Source organism: Callithrix jacchus, chromosome 3 (genome assembly GCF_049354715.1).
Source record: "Callithrix jacchus isolate 240 chromosome 3, calJac240_pri, whole genome shotgun sequence".
NCBI classification, from domain to species: Eukaryota; Metazoa; Chordata; class Mammalia; order Primates; family Cebidae; genus Callithrix; species Callithrix jacchus.
Window position 1 is genome coordinate 99007120 of NC_133504.1, and position 18309 is coordinate 99025428.

Genomic DNA, 18309 nt, shown 5'->3' on the forward strand with positions numbered 1-18309 from the left:
AGTGCCTATTTCAGAGTAAAATTGTTGTGAAGTTTAAAAGAGACATTGCACACAAAGCGCCAAGCACTGTGCCTGGCAAGTAATAAAAACAAATGGCAGGAACATGTCCACCCCATCAGCAGCAGGAGGGACAGTGAATACTGTGTCAGGGAAAATAACCAAACATTTGTCCGTGAGGAGCTTTGGCACTGGAAGCTCCAGTGGGTTGGGTTTGATGTCAGTGTGTTAAAGTCAAAGCCTTAACTCTGTGCTTGCATGCTTCCTAGGTCTGATGGGAGCCGGTACACTCGCTTGTCAGTGGTTCTCTTTGGCCCAGCACCTATAAATGTGAGAGTAAATGTTGAACTGTCTTATTTTTGTTTTACAGTGTCCCAAGTACCTTTGACTCATTTGGGGATTCACTTGCTGTTTTCGATCTGAAATATAAAATGAAATAGCACTCTGACCAGGGCTTAGCACGGTTTTTCTGTTGGGATATTGAAAGGAGAAATCTTTCTGAACACTTTCCAAGCAGCCCCCATGAGAGCAAGGGGTAGGAAGAAAGGGGTCTTTGGTTATTGCCAAATCAGACATGCTTTTCTGTATGGGGTTCAGAATGTATTGCATGTTGTCCGGCTTCAGTGTCAGATGAATGTCCTTCCGGAAGATCTGCTTTTAAAAACACCACCACGTTTTCAGAGTAGCTGATTGTCTTTTGTTGGTCCCCTTTTCCTTCTGCTCCTGCCATCTGTCCGAGTCCCATTCAGACTTCTTAGATATTGCTTACAAACTATCAGGAACTCTCTGCTGAGAATGGTGAAGCCCTCACCCAGTGGGCAGGTCTCAGATTTCCCTGGAACTGTAAAAAATAGCCATTTCACTCATTTTTCTCTGCATACCCCTCTCAGTGGACCACTTTCCCCATATTAACTTAAGATGTTAGTAAAATAGACAGTGTGCTGCCATCAGACTGAAACTGTTTGTCTCTTTTCAGTGTTTGGAAAGGAAATTCAGAGTTGCTATTGATAATAAAGATGAGGAGTAAGCTATATCTTTACTCATGCCCAGTTACTCCCAGTCCTGATCGTTGAGTTCTTAGTGGGTGGATAGCCCTGTACAATGTGTCATCAAGTCTGTGTCACCCCAGTTACAAAACACATCATTATTTTCTATATCAAGGGGGGAAAAACAAATGATAAGATACCATGGATTTTAAGATACGTCCCAATTTTAGATGTGTTAAAATGTGGGGAAAATATCTATTTTATAGCAGGTGGAATACAGAGAGAATTAATTAAAATGGAAAGCCCTAGTCTGGGAGTGGTGGCTCACACCTGTAATCTCAGTACTTTGAGAGACCCAGCGGGAGGATTGCTTGAGCGTGGGAGTGTGAGACTAGCCTGGGCAATATAGTGAGACCTTGTCTCTACAAATAATAAAAAATTAGCCAGGCATGGTGGCATGTGCCTATGATCCCAGCTACACAGGAGGCTGAGGCAGGAGAATCACTTAAGCCTGGGTGGTTGAGGGTGCAGTGAACTGTGATCGAATCACTGCATTCCAGCCTGTACAACAGAGTAAAACCCCATCTCAAAACCAAACCAAAACAAAAAAACAACAAAATAGTAAAATGGAAAGCCCTCCTGGTTATCACCTGTTCCCCTCTGGCATCCCCAAGTCCTCAGCACATCTAATTGACAGAACGGTGAGATGTGTGGGTATGTACGAGATGTGCCTCTGCCTTGGGGCTAAATGTATAACTCAGTCCCGCGTGTTGTTTACCCCGTGTAATACATGAAGTTGTGGAACTGAATTGAAACCAAGAAGGGTGGTGGGAGGTCCTCTGAACTAAAATTTACACAATCGAACTTTCTGAAAACAGAACTTAGGAATTCTCTTTGGGTTACATTGATAAGTTTCGTGTTACCTTTCGAAGGCATGAGCAAGACTTGTGGAGGGACATTTGAGACTCTATGTGCCCCTCGCTGACCTGACACATTTGTAATGGCTCAGAGCTGAAGAGAAGATCCCAGATCCTCTAAATTCATGCCTCTGCTTATTCGTTTCTAGTGACCGCAGGCCTCAGATCCTTGGGGAATCTGCTTCCTCCTCTACCCTAAAAGGCAGCATATTAAACATTATTGATAATTTCATTGTACTCAGGATTGTACCTAATTATTTTTATTATTCATAATCTGAATGACTTCTAAGCAATTGTGTGTCTCCAGCCCTTCTTAATGCTGTAAAAGTTTTAAACAGGGGGATTATGGTGTTTATTTTCCTGGTAAAGGTGAGTGCTCACATTTTAGGAAAAGCTATTTCTCACCCAGGTAAAGCAACAAAAGAATTGATCGAAACTTTCTTCTTTTTATTAGCGGCATTTTCCCTTATGTTTACACTGCTTTCTTTCTTTTTCAGTTTTTGGGAATAACGTTTCTTGGAATTGGACTGTGGGCATGGAATGAAAAAGTAAGTTGAATATCATGAAAATGCACAGATCTTGGTTATTAGAGGCTGCACATCATATTATGAATTATTCCTCTTTCTCTTTGACAACCACAGAGTATAAATGTGGCTGTTTAACAAGAAAAAGTGTTGGTGGAAGATTAATGTTGTATTCTCAAAGACTCTTTAGGAATTGTGCCTAAATTGATCACTGCATCAAAATAATTACTGAAGTAACAATGCAAGTGCTCAGAATTCGGTGTACTTTGCAATGAACTTTGGAATTCGATCAGTTAGCCAAAAATCAATGTTCCTATGGGATACTTTCTGCACAAGAATTCCAGCAATGATTATAAATATAACTAAACCATCTGTAGCCTTTTTACTCTTCTGCCTTTTTTTTTAACCCTTTGGAAGATAACTCAAAAAAAACCTTTTTTTTTAGTGTGAGTGTTATGTGATAAACTGTTAGCATGTGGAGTGAAGGAAATGGGATATAAATTCATGTTTGAGTATCAAATACACTCATCATTAATGTAAATAATGGGGACATTTGGCTGCTGGTGGCAAGTATTAAAAAATATTCAGTTTATTATCAAATACAGTATAATAAAAGGAAAATCTGGAAATACAGAGTAATCTACGTGACAGTGAAGATACAGTGTTCTGGGAGGTTTCTGCTCTAAGCAGCACTCTCATGCGGACCCCGCCTGTGTCCATGCCTCTCCTGTACTTCCCATCCCACTTTCTAGTGTTTTCTCTACAACTCCCCCTACTGAGGCCACCGCTGGAATTCAACAATGAATATAAATCTCCCCCATGCTTTTTCCTTCCTTCTTCCTAAGTGAAATCATCTGCAGCATTTTATCTATCCTTGTATCTGGCTGTACACAAAAGCTTTATTATCTCCCACCTTGTAAGGACAAGGGGATGTACAGACTGTATAAAAGTGGCCATAGACTAAAATTTAACTTAAATTTTCCCAGAAGACCATTCTTTGATCTCATAGGTATTTTACCCTCTAGCCTGACCCTGGCCTGAGCTGAGAGTTCCTTTGAGGTGGTAAATGCATTAAGAAAAGAGAGAAAGACTAGGAAGGTCCAGTGAACAAAAGCTCCTCAGAGGCCAGTAGCCATGTCCACAACTGAAGCAATGTTCAGTCAGACCATATAAAACAAAACTCAAAGCAAATCCTGAGTTTTGAAAATGAACCCTCCTCTATTTATTTACAAAATGCTTCTACAGAATGTAAAAGGTTTTATGGAAAATGAACCACTTTTTGGCAACCAGAGTAACTGAGGCTTCCTGGAATTTTGAGGCAGGGCAGTGATTATGTATGAGGTGAGACAAATTAAGTTCCCAAGACAGAGGTAATTTCATCTCCAGAAACTTTTACATTGAATATCAGTTGGTCTTGTCTTGGATTATGATTAACTTTTGCCTCAAACCTATTGTGAGCTGGAGATTTCTGGAGTCTCAGAAGTTGGTCAGATGCCAAATAACACAACTTTTTATAAATCCTTTAATAAGAGTCCATTTCTGTCTGCTTTGAAAAAATGCTGGAAGGCAGTAAATGAACTAATTGTCTGTTCTAGCAATAAACAGTAGTTCGTCGTTTTGAAGTTTTTTAAATTTTCTCTTTCTGAAATATAATTATCCTTTTGTTTCATCAGTTGCCTCAAATGTCTCTTCTCTGATAAAATCACAAACTTCTAAAACTGGCAGTGTCATACAAATATCAGAGTAAGGGGGTGAGGCGGTCTTCAGGGAGGGATGAAATAGCAGTTCCTTTTTTTGTCAGAGCCACCATCAGCCAATAGAAGATTTCTCTTGAGATCCAAAGTTAACCTGGCCAAGGTCACCCAGCTCTTTGTAGCAGAACTCCATGAGCTGGGAGCAAGTAGAGGCAGTGGAGGGTAAAGCGGGTGTTAGCCACGTACCAGCCCAGTCTGGTGAGTGCTGGCCATGTGTCTGGGGCCTGAGTGTGGGGAATACGACAGTGAGGGATGCAGAGTCCCTGCCTCATGCGGCTTGCATTCTAACGGGTCACTAAGGAGAAGCAGTACTGGCCAAGTGTTTGTCCAGGTACTGGTGAGTGCTGGCAGGAAACATCAAGTTAGAGAGTGGTGGGAAAAGGAGTCTCTTTTAGATGAAGTAGTTGCAGACAGCCTCTCTGAGGAGGTGGCATTGCAGTAGAGACTGGGATGAACTAAGAAGGATCTGCTGGGTTTTGGGGCAAGAGCATTCCAGGAAGAGAGAATAGCAAGTGCAGTGGCCCTGAGGCAGGGACTTTGGTGATTCCAGAGAGCGGCAAGAAGGCCAGTAGGCCTGGAAGGGAGAGAACGAGGACAAGAAGAGGTAGGGTGTATTGCCAGGCAGAGGCCAGACTGGGCAGAGTCCTGCAGAATTTTGGACGTATTCTAGGTACAAGAGGAAGCCACTGGAGCATTTTGATAAGGGAGTGTTCTGATAGGACTTTTTTTTTTTTTTGAGACAGAGTCTCACTCTATCACTTGGGCTAGAGTGCAGTGGCGTGATCTCAGCTCACTGCAACCTCCGCCTCCTGGGTTCATGTGATTCTCCTGCCTCAATCTTCCAAGTAGCTGGGACTACAGGTGCGCACCACCACGCCTGACTAATTTTTTATATTTTTAATAGAGACGGGGTTTCACTGTGTTCACCAGGCTGGTCTCGAACTCCTGACCTCGTGATCCACCTGCCTCGGCCTCCCAAAGTGCTGGGATTACAGGTGTGAGTCACTGCGCCCAGCCCAACTTTTGTTTTAAGATCACTTTGGTTGCTGGTTGGAAAAGAACACAGCTTTGCAGCTTTGCTATGAACTGAATGTTTGTGTCTCCCCACCCTGCCAAATGTGCCCATGAGGCCCTCATCCCAATGTGATGATATTTGGAGGTGATGCTTTGGGGGAGGTAATTAGGTCATGAGGGTGGAGCCATTATGAATAGGATTATTAATGCCCTTCTGATAACAGAAGAGACAAGAGAGAGTATTTCTCTCTCTGCCAGGTAAGCACATAACCAGGAAGAAAGCCCTTACTAGACACCGAATCTGCCGGACCTTGATCATGGACTTCCCAGTGTCCAGAACTATGAGAAGTAGATGTTTATTGTTTAAGTCACCCACTGTATAATAATTGTTACAGCAGCCCTAGCCGACTAAGACAGGGCTAAACAGACCTGAGTTCAAATACTGGCTCCTCCATTTACCATCTCATCTGTGTGATGTTGGCCAACAGAGTTAACTTCTCTGAGATGCCCTTTCCTTGTTTGTGCAATAGGTATGCTATTCTCACCTTATAGGATTGTTGTGAAGATTAAATGAGACCACCCTCAGTACAGTATCTGCTGTAAGGCAGTTGCCCACTGGAGACACGGCTCCCTCCCCTGGACACATAACCATAGGATGTCCACTCTTACACGGGGCAAGAGCACAAAGCTGGCTTTGAAAGTGGCCTCAAATTTTAGGAGTTTCAGGCTTTGATCCATGGACCAGAGAATTGGTTTGGTTTTGTGGTCTCTTGAGGAGCATGTGAAGTGCGTTAATCTCCTCGGTAACTGCAGATCTCAAAACCTTTTGGGTTAATTTCTGAGTTGGGCCAGGCCTCTGCTGAGTGAGACAGTGTAGTGGACACTGTGCACCTGGTGACCTGACACCACCAGCCCATGAAGCACTACATCCCCCAGACCCAGATGTGGTGTCATTTACTTATAAGAGGCCTGGAGGGTAAATCCCCAAACTGGATCATGGCTGCAAGGATGAGATTTCCAGTGGAAGAAGCAAATTTTCTTAGCAGATAGAACTTTCAACATATTTATGTGAAATACAGAAGCATTGGAAGATGGTTACCCCTCATACTTAGTATCAGTTTGAGTTTTAAACCCAGGGCTAATGTTGCAGTTCAACACTAGACATACTAATTTCAAGAATTCATTTTGTCTGAGTTTCAAATAAACTGTGAAGATGCAAAGGATAACTGTGTCTCCAGGGGAAGCTGATTTATGTGCAGTTGTTCAGAGATCGTAGGATCTGTTGTTTGAAAGGAACATTAACAATTATGTGACTTGAATCACCTCCAGAGCACCCTTGAAACACCCAGTCACAGTCAGCTCATTCATTCAAACAACATTTACTGAGCACGTAGCATGGGCAGTGCTTATGCTGAATTGTAGGAAAATGTGGATGAAGTGACCTAGTTTCAGTCCTCATGGAGTTTACCCAGTTGTAGGAAGGGAATGTGTATATACATAAAATAATACGTTGCATTAAATGCTACTTAGGGGTATATATATATGTTTAATGGTTCCCACAGCAAAGTACTCACCATTTCTGCCCTTCCTGTTGGAAAGACCTTCCTTCCACCAAATTAGAATCATGTCCCACTAGTTTTCACTCTCTGATTATGGATCTACCCCGTTGGATCCCACAGAATAAGTCCTTCCACATGTTAACCCGGGAGGTATGTCAGGGTGAGGGCCTGTTTCCTTCTGAGTTTCCAGGCTAAAAATCTGTTTCTCTCTAGATGGTCCTCACAGGATGTGGGCTGGAGTCCCTTGTCCATTTTGTTGGTGCTCATTGGCCCCCCTCTGGTGTGTCTTCTGCACTGTAGAGGAAGCTTTGGGCTGTAGAGAGTATGGGCGGATTGCATCCTTTCTCCTCTCATCAGTGCAGCTTGGGATCCTCTGTAGATCATTGTATCTGCAGCTCACTGAGAGTCCCACGTTGGTTGCACATCCAACTGGTTATCCCATACAACTCACCTATGGCTGATTTTCAGAGGCAGCTGCAGGATTCCACAATGACAGTGATATTTCAGCCCACCTCTCCACCTGCTGAGACCCCTTTAGACCTTCCTTTAGCTTCTTCCCCCTTCCTCCCAGCTTGGTTTCAGCTGTACATTTTGATCAGCCTCCTCACTTTATTCCTTCTGCTAAGTCGGACTGTCTTTTTGCCCTACCATGCCACCCAGAAAATTCTGACTCAGTAGGTCCAGGGTAGACACTGGGATGCTCTATTTTAACAAGCCTCCTAGATTGTTGTGACTGCAGTCAAGTTTAGTTATCATCGATAAAAGCCAGTGATATGCTGTTGAGCAGGCCAAGGACAGAGCCCAGTGACATGTCACTAGAAATTTCCTTTGGGGTTGACACTCATTCACTTATGTGTGCCCTTGGGTGTCATCAGTCAAGCAGTTTCTAATCCATCTACTTGTCATTGCATCAGACTATATTTCAGCATCTTGTCTTTGTAGATAGATGGTATCTTCCACCTTTCCACTGATTAACTGGCCTAGGCACTTAACTGAACCTAGCACCTTCTTATGGAACCCATGCTGGGACCCAAAGCACAGCATTTTCTCATCCTGGTACTTGGGAACCTTTATCAGCAAAGCAAAGCATGATGCATCACTCCTCAATTCTAGAAACGTATCCTCACTTGGCTTCCAGGATATCACACTCTCCTGGTTTCTCCTACCTCACAGGTGGTGCCTTCTCACATGTGTTTGCTAGTTCCACCTCATTTCCCTGACCTTGAAATTTTGGATTGCCCAAGGCTCAGTCTGAGCCTTCACTCATCTTAAGAAATCTCATCTAGACCTGGGGCTTTACACACCATCTGTCACTGATGACTTCCAATTAATATTTTTGCTTCCAATCTCATCTGAATTCTAGACTTGCATAGCCAGTAGCCTATCCAGCATCCACACTTAAATACCTAATGGGCTTCTGAAACTTAACACATTCAAAACAACATGCCTGATTCCCACGCCCTCCCAACCTGCTCTTCCCAAATGCAGTAGAGAAACAACTCCATTCTTCTACTTGCTCATTCCCGACACCCTGCTTTCTTTTCTTCTTATACCACATTCAGCCCATTAGCAAATACTGTCAGCTCTACTTTGAAACTATATTGAAACTCTGATTTCTTCCACCACCTCTGCTGTTATACGCTCGTCTAAGTGGCCACCATATCTTGCATGCATTTGTGCAGAAGCCTTCCATTTACCTCCCTCCCTCTGCTCTTGCACCCTGACCCTCACCCTAAGCCTGTCTCCCTGCAGCAGCTGGAGTGTTCCTTTGGAAATGTAAGACAGATCCTGTTACTTCTCTGTTCCTAGCCCTCCAGTGAGCTTATCTTCTCACTCAGAGTCCTCTATGGTGTCCATGGCCTGTGTGACCCTTGCTTTCATGCTGTGCCCTTCCTCACAGTGTTCTGTAGTCCTACTTACCAACTCACTATTCCTCCTGCATCCCAAACATACTCCTATCACGCCAGGGCCTTTGCACTTGCCCCTGCCCGGCATGCTCTTCCCCAGAAAACCACATTGGTGCTGTCTTTTACATCCTGGTTTCTTCTCAAATATCATCTTCGACCCAGCCCTTTTTTCCCCTCCTTTCTGTTTTCCTCCTCATGGGACTCATCACTTAGGCACTAACAAGTTTATTACCTGGACTTTTTGTTTACTGCTGCACTCCAGTCCCTAGAACATTAGATGGCACATAGCAAGTACTCAAGAGGTATTGCTTATGAAAGAATGAATGAGCAAATGAGCAATGACAGCATTCTTTAAAACTCTGGCTATATCATGGAGTTATAGAAGTCAGTAATTGCCTCACATCTCCAGTAAGCATACTATGTTAGCGATTCTTACAGAATAAAAGGAGTACATACGTGTGGTTTCTGAAGTCTGATTTGAGAATAATATGGAGTTAGAAACATGAAATACATATATTGTCTATATCAGAAAAGAAAAAATGACTTCCATTGTAAAGGTGGAAATTTATATATGATTATCTCACTTCATGGAAAAATTAGGCGTGCCATTCCCTTTCCATTTTGCCCAACTCTTGTGCTCATTACTTAGCTCTTAAGTGGGGGCAAGAGGGAGAGTGATCACTCACTCACAATTAGAAGTAAGGGTATTGGGGGGTGTTTCTCCTCAGCTTTTCAGAGGAGAAAAAAATGCCTTTCCCTGATCCTTAGTGTGAATTTAATGTTCCCATTCTGCCCCTGCCTCCCCTAATGCAGCACTTAGCCCACTAAGCAGAGGGGATACCTAGGCCTGGCTTGTCTGGCCTGGAAACTCAAGGACAGGAGCCTGTCTTTGCCCTTTTATGCTCAGTTCCTAGCACAGTGCCTCCCGTACAATGGATGCCCAGAAGCTGTTGGTGACTCAGCCACTGAGAATATACAAAAAGAGCTTTATGCATTCTAAAATGCTACACAGGAAAAAAAATCGCTTTTTATAAAGGAGTTGCATTTTCATTTCCCTGACCTATGGATCCCCTTGGGTTAGCTTTGAGAGAATGGCATTCTGTTTCATGGAGGGGAAACTGAGGCACCAAGATGTTAAGCTGCAAGTCTGGTCCTCTCCCTCCCAGTCTTCTGGCCAGTCCCCCATCATCCTCCATTGCACTTACGAGGCTGGGTTCTCTAGGGGTGGTTGGAAGGTTCTCTAGTGCTGATCCCAGTAGGGAGGGGGAATTAGAGGAGCTCTAGCTCCTGTATTGCTTTTCTCCTTGGCTTTGCTGTAGATGATGATTCTTTTTCCTGGAGGATTTTTCCCTACCCACTGTCTGTGATTTTAGATCTCATTGCGGAAACCTCTGGTTCTTCCTGTCACAATTATACAGGAGATTCACCTTGGAAAAACTTTCCCTATTTGCCCAGGGAGGAAAATTCAGTGAGATTCAGTGATTTCAGGCAAGTCATAGCAGTATAGGCCAGTTTCTGTAGACAGAGGGAGGCAATAGGGAAAATGGTTACCCAGATGATTTGAACAGAAAAAAATGGCTTTCTTAGCATTGCATCTTCTGTAAGGAGACATTTCTGAGATGCTGAAGATACTTTTGTGAAGACGATTTTCTAGACTGAAATGTAGACTGCAATTCTCTTCCGCAGTTATCCCAGTGATTCCCTCAAGTTCTCTGTTGTATCTAAAGAGCTGGAAACCAAACGGCTCGTGGTCAGTACCTGGAAGTTATGTGATCCGACGTGCTCTAATCAGTATATTTCACATACACGTGAAGTATGTGGGAAGAAAATTTCATGTTTCTCTGTGTATTCCCCTTTAAATTGCATTCAATGCGGTTTCTCAGGGCTGAAAATTCAGTTGGATGAAAAATTCAATGACTTTGTTGTCCACTCTCAGAGATCACAGTCCTCCTCTCACTTGGAGGCACAGATCCAGGCCCAGTGATGAGACAGGGCTGGATAATAAAACTCCAAACCTAACTTTGCATTAACATGTTCTCCCTGCCCTCCCATCTGCCTTGGCCCCTGAGGAGGGGAGGGGATGTGGGCCTTTGCCCTCTGCATCCTCCTGCTAGCCCCTGACCCTTCCCAGATGACTCTGCCTGCTGCCTGCCCGGGCAGAAGCGGGGGTGGGCTGTGCTCTCTGGGCCTGGCAGAAGTTAAAGGGGAGGATGTCCTGGTCTTTGTGCAGCTCCCCTGCTGAGTGCCTGTGCCTAGTGGTTTCCTTGAGCTTGGTGGCTGTCTCGATTCTTGGTGACCGCCTGGCAGCCCTGCTCGGACCTGGCCACCTTCCTCAGCCAGTGTACCTCTGAGCTCTGCCTTCTGAGATCAGTTCTCACGTCTTCAGGCTGCCCTATCTGACAGTGTCCAGGATGACTTCAGGCCACCTCATCTGTGCTTCCCCCGTGTTTTCTCCGGAACATACTCATCTGGCAGTGAGGTCAGTCCCCCCAGAACAGCCTGTGCCTGTCTTCGCTTGCCTCTGATACCAGAGCAACGGCCGGCCCTTCTCTCTAGGTTGCCAGAACAGGAGGCAGCCCACAGCCCACAGGCCCTCCTTAGGCAGAGTCGGTCCCTATTGGCTGTGCAGGTCAACTGCAGTGCCCTTGAAACGCCTCCTGAGGTTTAGGGTGAGAAAGAGGTGTCCACACCCTACCCCTAAGCCCCAGGGAATGGTGTCACAGCACAGCAACCGCTTTCTCCAGAGAAACCTCGCTTCCCCTCTCAGCCCTGCTTCTGACCCCTTTGTCCCTGTCAGAGATCACCGAGGCACACAAAAGAAAGATGTCCTTTGCCAGCGGTGGTGGAGGTGGGCTGTGGAGGGGAGGTCTTGTTTCCTACTCACTTTGGCTTTCAGATAGTGATCAGTGAAATCAGAGGCAACAATGTTGTAACATCATATTGTGTATTTTTCTTAAAATTTTGGAAACACGTCTGTGGTATGAAGTTGGAAATAAGCATCCTCTTGCCTGCTGTGACCCCATCTTCCAGCAGGAGAGCACAGGGAGTGATGCGAACCCTGCTGTGGGGTCAGGCGCCCCGGCTCAGATCCCTGCTCTGTCACTTCCTGACCTGGGTGACCTGGGCAAGTTAGTTCCTTTCTGTGTCTGTCTCCTAATGTGTAAGAGTGCCAACCTGGCTGGTTTCTCGTGAGGGTGAAATAATCCAGGTAACCCGGTGCCTGGCTGGAGTCACTGCTGAGCAGTGTAGCTGTTTTGGTGCTGCTTTTCTTCAGTCCTTCAGCTGCTTTTATTCAGGGTGACCTGGATCACCCCAGAGCCTGCCAGCTGCTTCCATAGCACCTGACTGCCACCTGAGAGGGCTTCTAAGTACAGAAATGGCCTGGAGCTTCCTCTTCTGCAAACGCCTGCAGATACAAACCCAGCCTCGCCCAACCAGCCTCTTCATCTTCTCTCACCACTTGTCATGTAGAGGCCTCAATAGGCCAGATTCTGTCACTTTGTTTCCACCTCTTGCTGACAGGACCTTCTGCCCCTCCCCATGGACCCCCATGACACCCACTGCATGTGCCTCTGCGCAGCACACTCTGTCCTTAACCACCTCCCCTCTAGACTCAGCCCCTGAAGGTGTCACTTTATGTTTTACTGGACATACCCTTGACTAACATACCTAGCAGCTCACAGGTGATCCTCATGAAAGTATTCACTCAATAAATGAACGAGTCGCATATCTTTGAGGTCCCAAAATAGAGGATCTCCTGCCGCTAGTCTGGACTTCGCCTTTTTTCTTTCTTTCTTTCTTTTTTCTTTTCATTTTCTAGGACTAGTGCTACTGAAGACTTCACCTTTTTTCACTTGAGTTTTGGGGCACCATGATCAGAGCCTGTTTTAGCTAAGGCTGCTCTAACAAAATACTATAGACTTGGGCGGCTTAAATAACAAACATTTATTTGTCACAGTTTGGCAGGCTGGAAGTCCAAGATCAAGGTGCTGACAGATTCCGTTGCTGGCGAGGGCTCTCAGTTTGCAACCGCCTTTTTGCTGTGTGCTGGCATGGCAGAGTGAGAGAGGGAGGGCTCTGGTCTCTTCCTTTTCTCTTTTTTTCCTTTTTTTTTTTTTTTTTTTTTTTTTCTGAGATGGAGTCTTGCTCTGTTACCCAGGCTGGAGTGCAATGGTGCAATCTTGGCTCACTACAACCTCCGCCTCCCCGGTTCAAGTGCTTCTCCTGCCTCAGCCTCCTGAGTAGCTGGGACTACAGGCACACGCCGCCATGCCCAGCTAATTTTTGTATTTTTTTTTCTTTTTTTTGAGATGGAGTTGCTCTGTCACCCAGGCTGGAATGCAATGGCGTGATCTTGGCTCACTGCAACCTCCACTTCCCAGGTTCAAGTGATTTTCCTGCCTCAGCCTCCCAAGTAGCTAGGATTACAGGCACCTGCCAACATGCCGAGCTAATTTTTGTATTTTTAGTAGAGATGGGGTTTCACCAGGTTGGCCAGGCTGGTCTTGAATTCCTGACCTTAAGTGATCTGCCTGCTTTGGCCTTCCAAAGTGCTGAGATTACAGGCATGAGTCACCAAGCCCAGCCTTTTCCTTTTCTTATAAAGACAATAATCTCATCATGGGAGTCCCACCCTCATGACATCTTCCAAACCTAATTACTTCTCAAAGGCCCCATCTCAAAATACTACTACACTGGGGCTTGGGGCATCAAAATGTGAGTTTGTGGGAGACATAAACAGTCAGTCCATAGCAGAGCCTCTATTAAATCTTTCAACTTAAACTTTACACCTAGGCTGGAAGGTTTCTAGGTATGTCTCTCGCCTTCTGAATGTCAATGAAAATATCTGGGAATGGCTGAGAATGTGGGTGATTTCTGAAAGGCTGCCCTTTTGCATGTGGCTATTTCTATGTTGATGGGGCAGTCACCCCCACCAGAGTGTATAGGGATGGTGATCTCCCTGCCTGTGAGCAGTGCCAGCTGATGGAACCTGGCACCTCTGGCCTCCCCAACAGCAGCTACTTGATTGCAGGATTTTATGGAGACCTAAAAGATGATTACCCCTCCTTCTCCTCCTCTTCCCCTCAACAGCAGGTCATGACCACTTTTTAATCTGCAAAAAAAGGATTACTTGAGTCTCACTGATAACCTTTTGCAACAAGAAAAAATGGGTAGGTGCCATGCACCTTTGAAGCAGCTAGTCATTCTTTATCCTTGCATCTTTTTGCTAGGCATGAACTAAGCTGCTCAGGCTCCCTTACATCTCCCTGGACTGTTCAGGGCCTGACATGCTTTCTTCTCATTCCTAGTCTTCGCTCTGGCCTCTACAGCAGTTCCTTAGATAGATGGGTGTTTGTCGAGTTTTACAGAGTGGCTGAGCATCTTTGACAAGTTTTTAGAGAGGCAGGTTCCTCTGTAGCCCTGTGGTCTCTCCTTTGGTCTTCCTGTGTATACCATTTACAACCTCATTTCCGACTCTCCAGGACCACCTCTCTCCGAGTAGCAGTATTTTCTTTGAAATGTCGTTCCTTGTTACCCTTTCCCACCAGGGAAATGCTTCTTTATCTCTTACTCTAAGAAAACTGTTGTCAGTAGGATCTGGTTTATGGAGGGGTGGGCAAATCAAGAGCCAGTCTCATAAATCTCAAAGGGGTCCATCTGGCCCAGCTCTGGGTACACATTTCATAGGGCTGTCTCTCTCTTTCTTATCCAGCAGTTGGAAGGAATGTGCTTATATATGCAAAAGCAGAAGAGTCCCAGACCTTGGGGTTTATTAATGCTATTTTTGTATTTCTTTTCTGTATGGGTCGAGAGAAGAAATTGCAGCTTGCCAGGTGGCACACAGAGGCTGCTCTGTGCTGCTGATGAAAAAAACCACAGACACTCCTGAAGTTTATTGGTGTAGAACCCTTCTGGAGTTTTGTTTTCCTTTTTGTTTCTGTGTGTGCGTAGAAACCTCTTTCAAGAAGAAATCTTTATTCAGAACACATTCCTTTATTGCAGAACTATGGGGAAGAAGCTGCTAAAATTACAGAGACAGCTGAATGAATAAGGCACTAATGAGGAGGGGGAAGGTTTTGGCTGCTTTTTCACGTTCTTACTGAGACATACTATGTTCATCAAACCACTGAACAGCCAGATCTAACGGGGGTAGAATCTAATTCAGCCACTGGAAGGTCACTCCAGAGCGGTGACCCTGGTTGTCAGTGTGCCCATCCGCGTCCCAGCAACAGAGGTGTCCTTGCTCCTGGATCCATGTGCCACCATCGTGGCAATACCGCTGCTGTCTCACCGCAGTCACTGACTCCTCCCTGCTCTCTTCTCTGCTGCACCACTTCTCAGTATCCTAAGCTTCCGCCCACTCATGGCTCCTGCCAACTCCTGGCTTCAGCTTCCTCATGGCTTCCCCCCTCTGCCTTTTCTCTCTGTGTCTTAGATTATTTCCTCAAAAGAAGATCTGATTAACAAGTCAGTGACTGTCACCTCTGCTAGGCATGATCATCAGGTGTGACTATAGCTTTCCTTAGAGGGGGTCAGGCAAGGCAAGTACAGAGCAAAACAGATTATTCTTCAGTGCAGTTGTAGAAGTACCTCCTCCTGGGTACTTCTACAGTGTCTGGTGTCTTCCTCTTGTTCTCATAATTATATTATTAATATAATAGTGGCAACAGTGATGATAGCAATATACTTTTACTGAATTCTTATTATATTCCAAGCACTTCACATCGTGTTTGGATTTACTTGGATTGTTTCCATGATCTTCATAATAATCTTAGGACGTAGGGTACTATTTTCACAGATACAGAAATTGAGGCTTCGGTGGAAGCATAAGTACTCACAGACACAGGTAGTAAGCATGATCTTAGGCAGGTTACCCCATCTAAGCCTCACTTTGGCTTAGGATTGGGATTCAAGACAAGCTAGTCTGTGTGTCTGTCTGTCTGTCTCCTCTCATCGTCCAGGCTACCCCTACTCTCTGAGTTTTGGATTTTTAGATCCCAGGGGATATTGGAGGTGAGCCTCATTGGCTCTAGAGCAGGCTAGTCTAAGTGGCTGAAATAGCAAGAGTCTCTCTTATACCTTAATGGGTGCAAATTGTTGCCACATTGTTGCCTGTGGCTCTCTAAACTTCTGTTATAATGCTGTTGCCTCAGACATGGACCACTGATGTGTCTTATTTCTTCTTAAACATATACTGGTCTATTCGCTAAGTTATGAGAGATGCTGTCTAGTACCTAGTGGATAATGGAAAGCTCCTATTCCAGAATCATCTCTTAAAGGCTCCAAATGGATATGCCCAGAGCTAGTTGTCCAAAAGCTAATTTGCAAAACGGCCAATTTGTTAAATATATTTTTTCTTTCAACTTTTTTAATGGACTGGTATTCATTTTGTCTCTATAGCAGCACTTTATCTTATGGTCAATTTGTTTTTTGCCTCTGCTGCCTGCTGCAGCAGCAGCTCTAGACTTTAGAGGCAGGAGAAGATTAAGGATCCTGAAGAATACTGACAAAGCATATATAGTCTGCATATGAAGAATTCTTATGAATATATTCATTTATATCAGTTCTTACTAATATAATCTTAATGTGTAATAAGATACACGTATAGGAATTCTTCCCACATAGCATTCTGAATCGATCCTCTTGAATATATTTTTCTCATCACCTACAGTCTTGGTACAGACTCTCTCTCTTGTTCTGAATCTTTCTCTTTCTGCTACTTTTGTTCAGAATCTCACTTTCATATGTTAACTAAAACAGATGGAAGTAAATATGTGTGGCTCGTTAACTCTGCTTCTCACTCATTTATCCTCATTCCAGTTAGATTCAGCTTCAGGGGATATTTTCTGATGTTATCTGCATAGTCTAGTACCCTTGACATTGTTAGTTCCCAGGGCTTGCTTTGCCAGTAGGATTCAGGTAGGAGAAGGATGAGAACTTCCTAAGGAATACAGATGCCAAGCTCTGTGTGTGTATTTTTGGCATAAACAGCAGTTCTAGGTACAGAAGAGAGTACTTGAATAACATTTCATATTTGTTTATTGACTTATTTATGTTTTATTATTTTTTGAGAAGGAATTTCTCTCTGTTATCCAGGCTGGTGTGCAGTGACATGATCATAGCTCACTGCAGCCTCCAACTCCTGGGCTCAAGTGATCTTTCTTCCTCAGCCTCCTGAATAGCTAGGACTACAGGCACACAACCACTGCACCTGACTTATTTTTAAATTTTTTCTAGAGATGGGAGTCTTGTTTTATTGCTCAGGCTGGTCTCGAAATTCTGGCTTCAGGCAATCCCCCTACCTCAGACTCCCAGTGTATTGATTTTTTTCCATGTTTGAGTTTTTAAAAGTTGGTATTTAAACTCAAGGGCTGAACATTCAAGTTTGCATGCAGAATTGGAAATTAAACCACGCTATGCGTCATTTGTCAGTAACATAGACAAAGCACCTAAAAGTTCCCCAGAACTGCTAATTTCATTGATGATGCTGAATTGATAGTGAGTTAACATGAATGAAGACTTTACACTGGCTTAATTACCATGTTGACTTGAAATATCAGCTAGCAGGGGAAAGTAACCATTTAAAACCCGGTGCCTCCCTTTGCTCCCTATTCCCACATTTTTTCCCAGCTTTGGCTGTGTGTGTGTGTGTGTGTGTGTGTCTGCATGTGTATCTGTGTGTGTGTATGTCTATGTGCATGTCTGTGTATGCAAGCATACTTTATTAAAAGCTTTTTTGTTGTGCAGGACTTCTCAGATGCAAATGAACCCAAAAAGAACCAGCGTAAGCAATCAAGGGAATGCATCTAAGGCCCCTGGCATGACATATATAAGTGTAGGGCAGGCCTCAGGAACCACTGGATCAGGGATTTATAATGCTGTCTGGATTTTCCCTCCCTACTCTTGTTCTTTGTTTCTTCCTGAGCGCTGATTTTCTATTCTCACTGCAGTCTGACTTTCTCCATGTGGTAAGAAACATGACATGCTTCACAAGGCTCTGGAGTTTGACATTTTAGAGTCTGAGCCATAGAGAAAGGTCCCTGTTCTAACTCCTGGCACTCCAGGAAGCGAATCCAGACTTCTCAGCCCTCACCAGGCCAGCGGGATCATGTGAGATCCTGGTAGCTCCGAGGGGTCATGGAGTGAACGGAGGAGCGAAGGCATCCTTACAAGGAGGAGTGAGAAGGTGGTGCTCTTCCCAGAAGAAGAGGGGGTGCCCTCGCATTCCCAGAAGACTAGGTGTCTGCTGGTGATGTTCGTGCACATTCCTGAGGATTTACCGTGAATATGAGTGCCTATTTTAAATTATTTGGCAGACTTAACTGTAACCTTAAATTTGTTTTCTTCCAGCTTCTTGTCAACTACAAAGTTTAATTATAATTACTCTCAGCAGGCATATACTAGCACTTGTTACTCATCTGTCAAATTGAGCTTAAGGAAATTAAAAAGTCCAGAGAAAGACCTCATCTTTAGGACAACAGAAGACTGAACACCTTATCAATTTTGTGATCCAAATCACTGTTGCCAGGATTATGACCAGCCCCTCTTTTTTTTTTTTTCTTTTTTTGAGGTGGGGTCTTGCTCTGTCACCAGGCTGGAGTACAGTGGTATGATCTTGGCTCACTGCAACCTCCACCACCCAGGCTCAAG

The 18309-nt window shown here is 44.5% G+C and overlaps 1 protein-coding gene across 7 annotated transcripts in view; it reads left to right on the forward strand.

Moving 5' to 3' along the window:
* TSPAN5 (tetraspanin 5) overlaps positions 1–18309 on the forward strand; it is a 186832-nt gene that overhangs the window by 150273 nt on the left and 18250 nt on the right. For 6 of the 7 annotated variants that reach the window (XM_035293278.3, XM_054253128.2, XM_078366781.1 and 3 more), the window contains one exon: positions 2398–2448. In XM_035293278.3, the coding sequence (XP_035149169.2) occupies positions 2398–2448 (51 nt within the window). Of the gene's footprint in view, positions 1–240; positions 328–2397; positions 2449–18309 lie in introns of those variants that run through there. The other variant, XM_008992942.5, reaches the window with a different exon arrangement.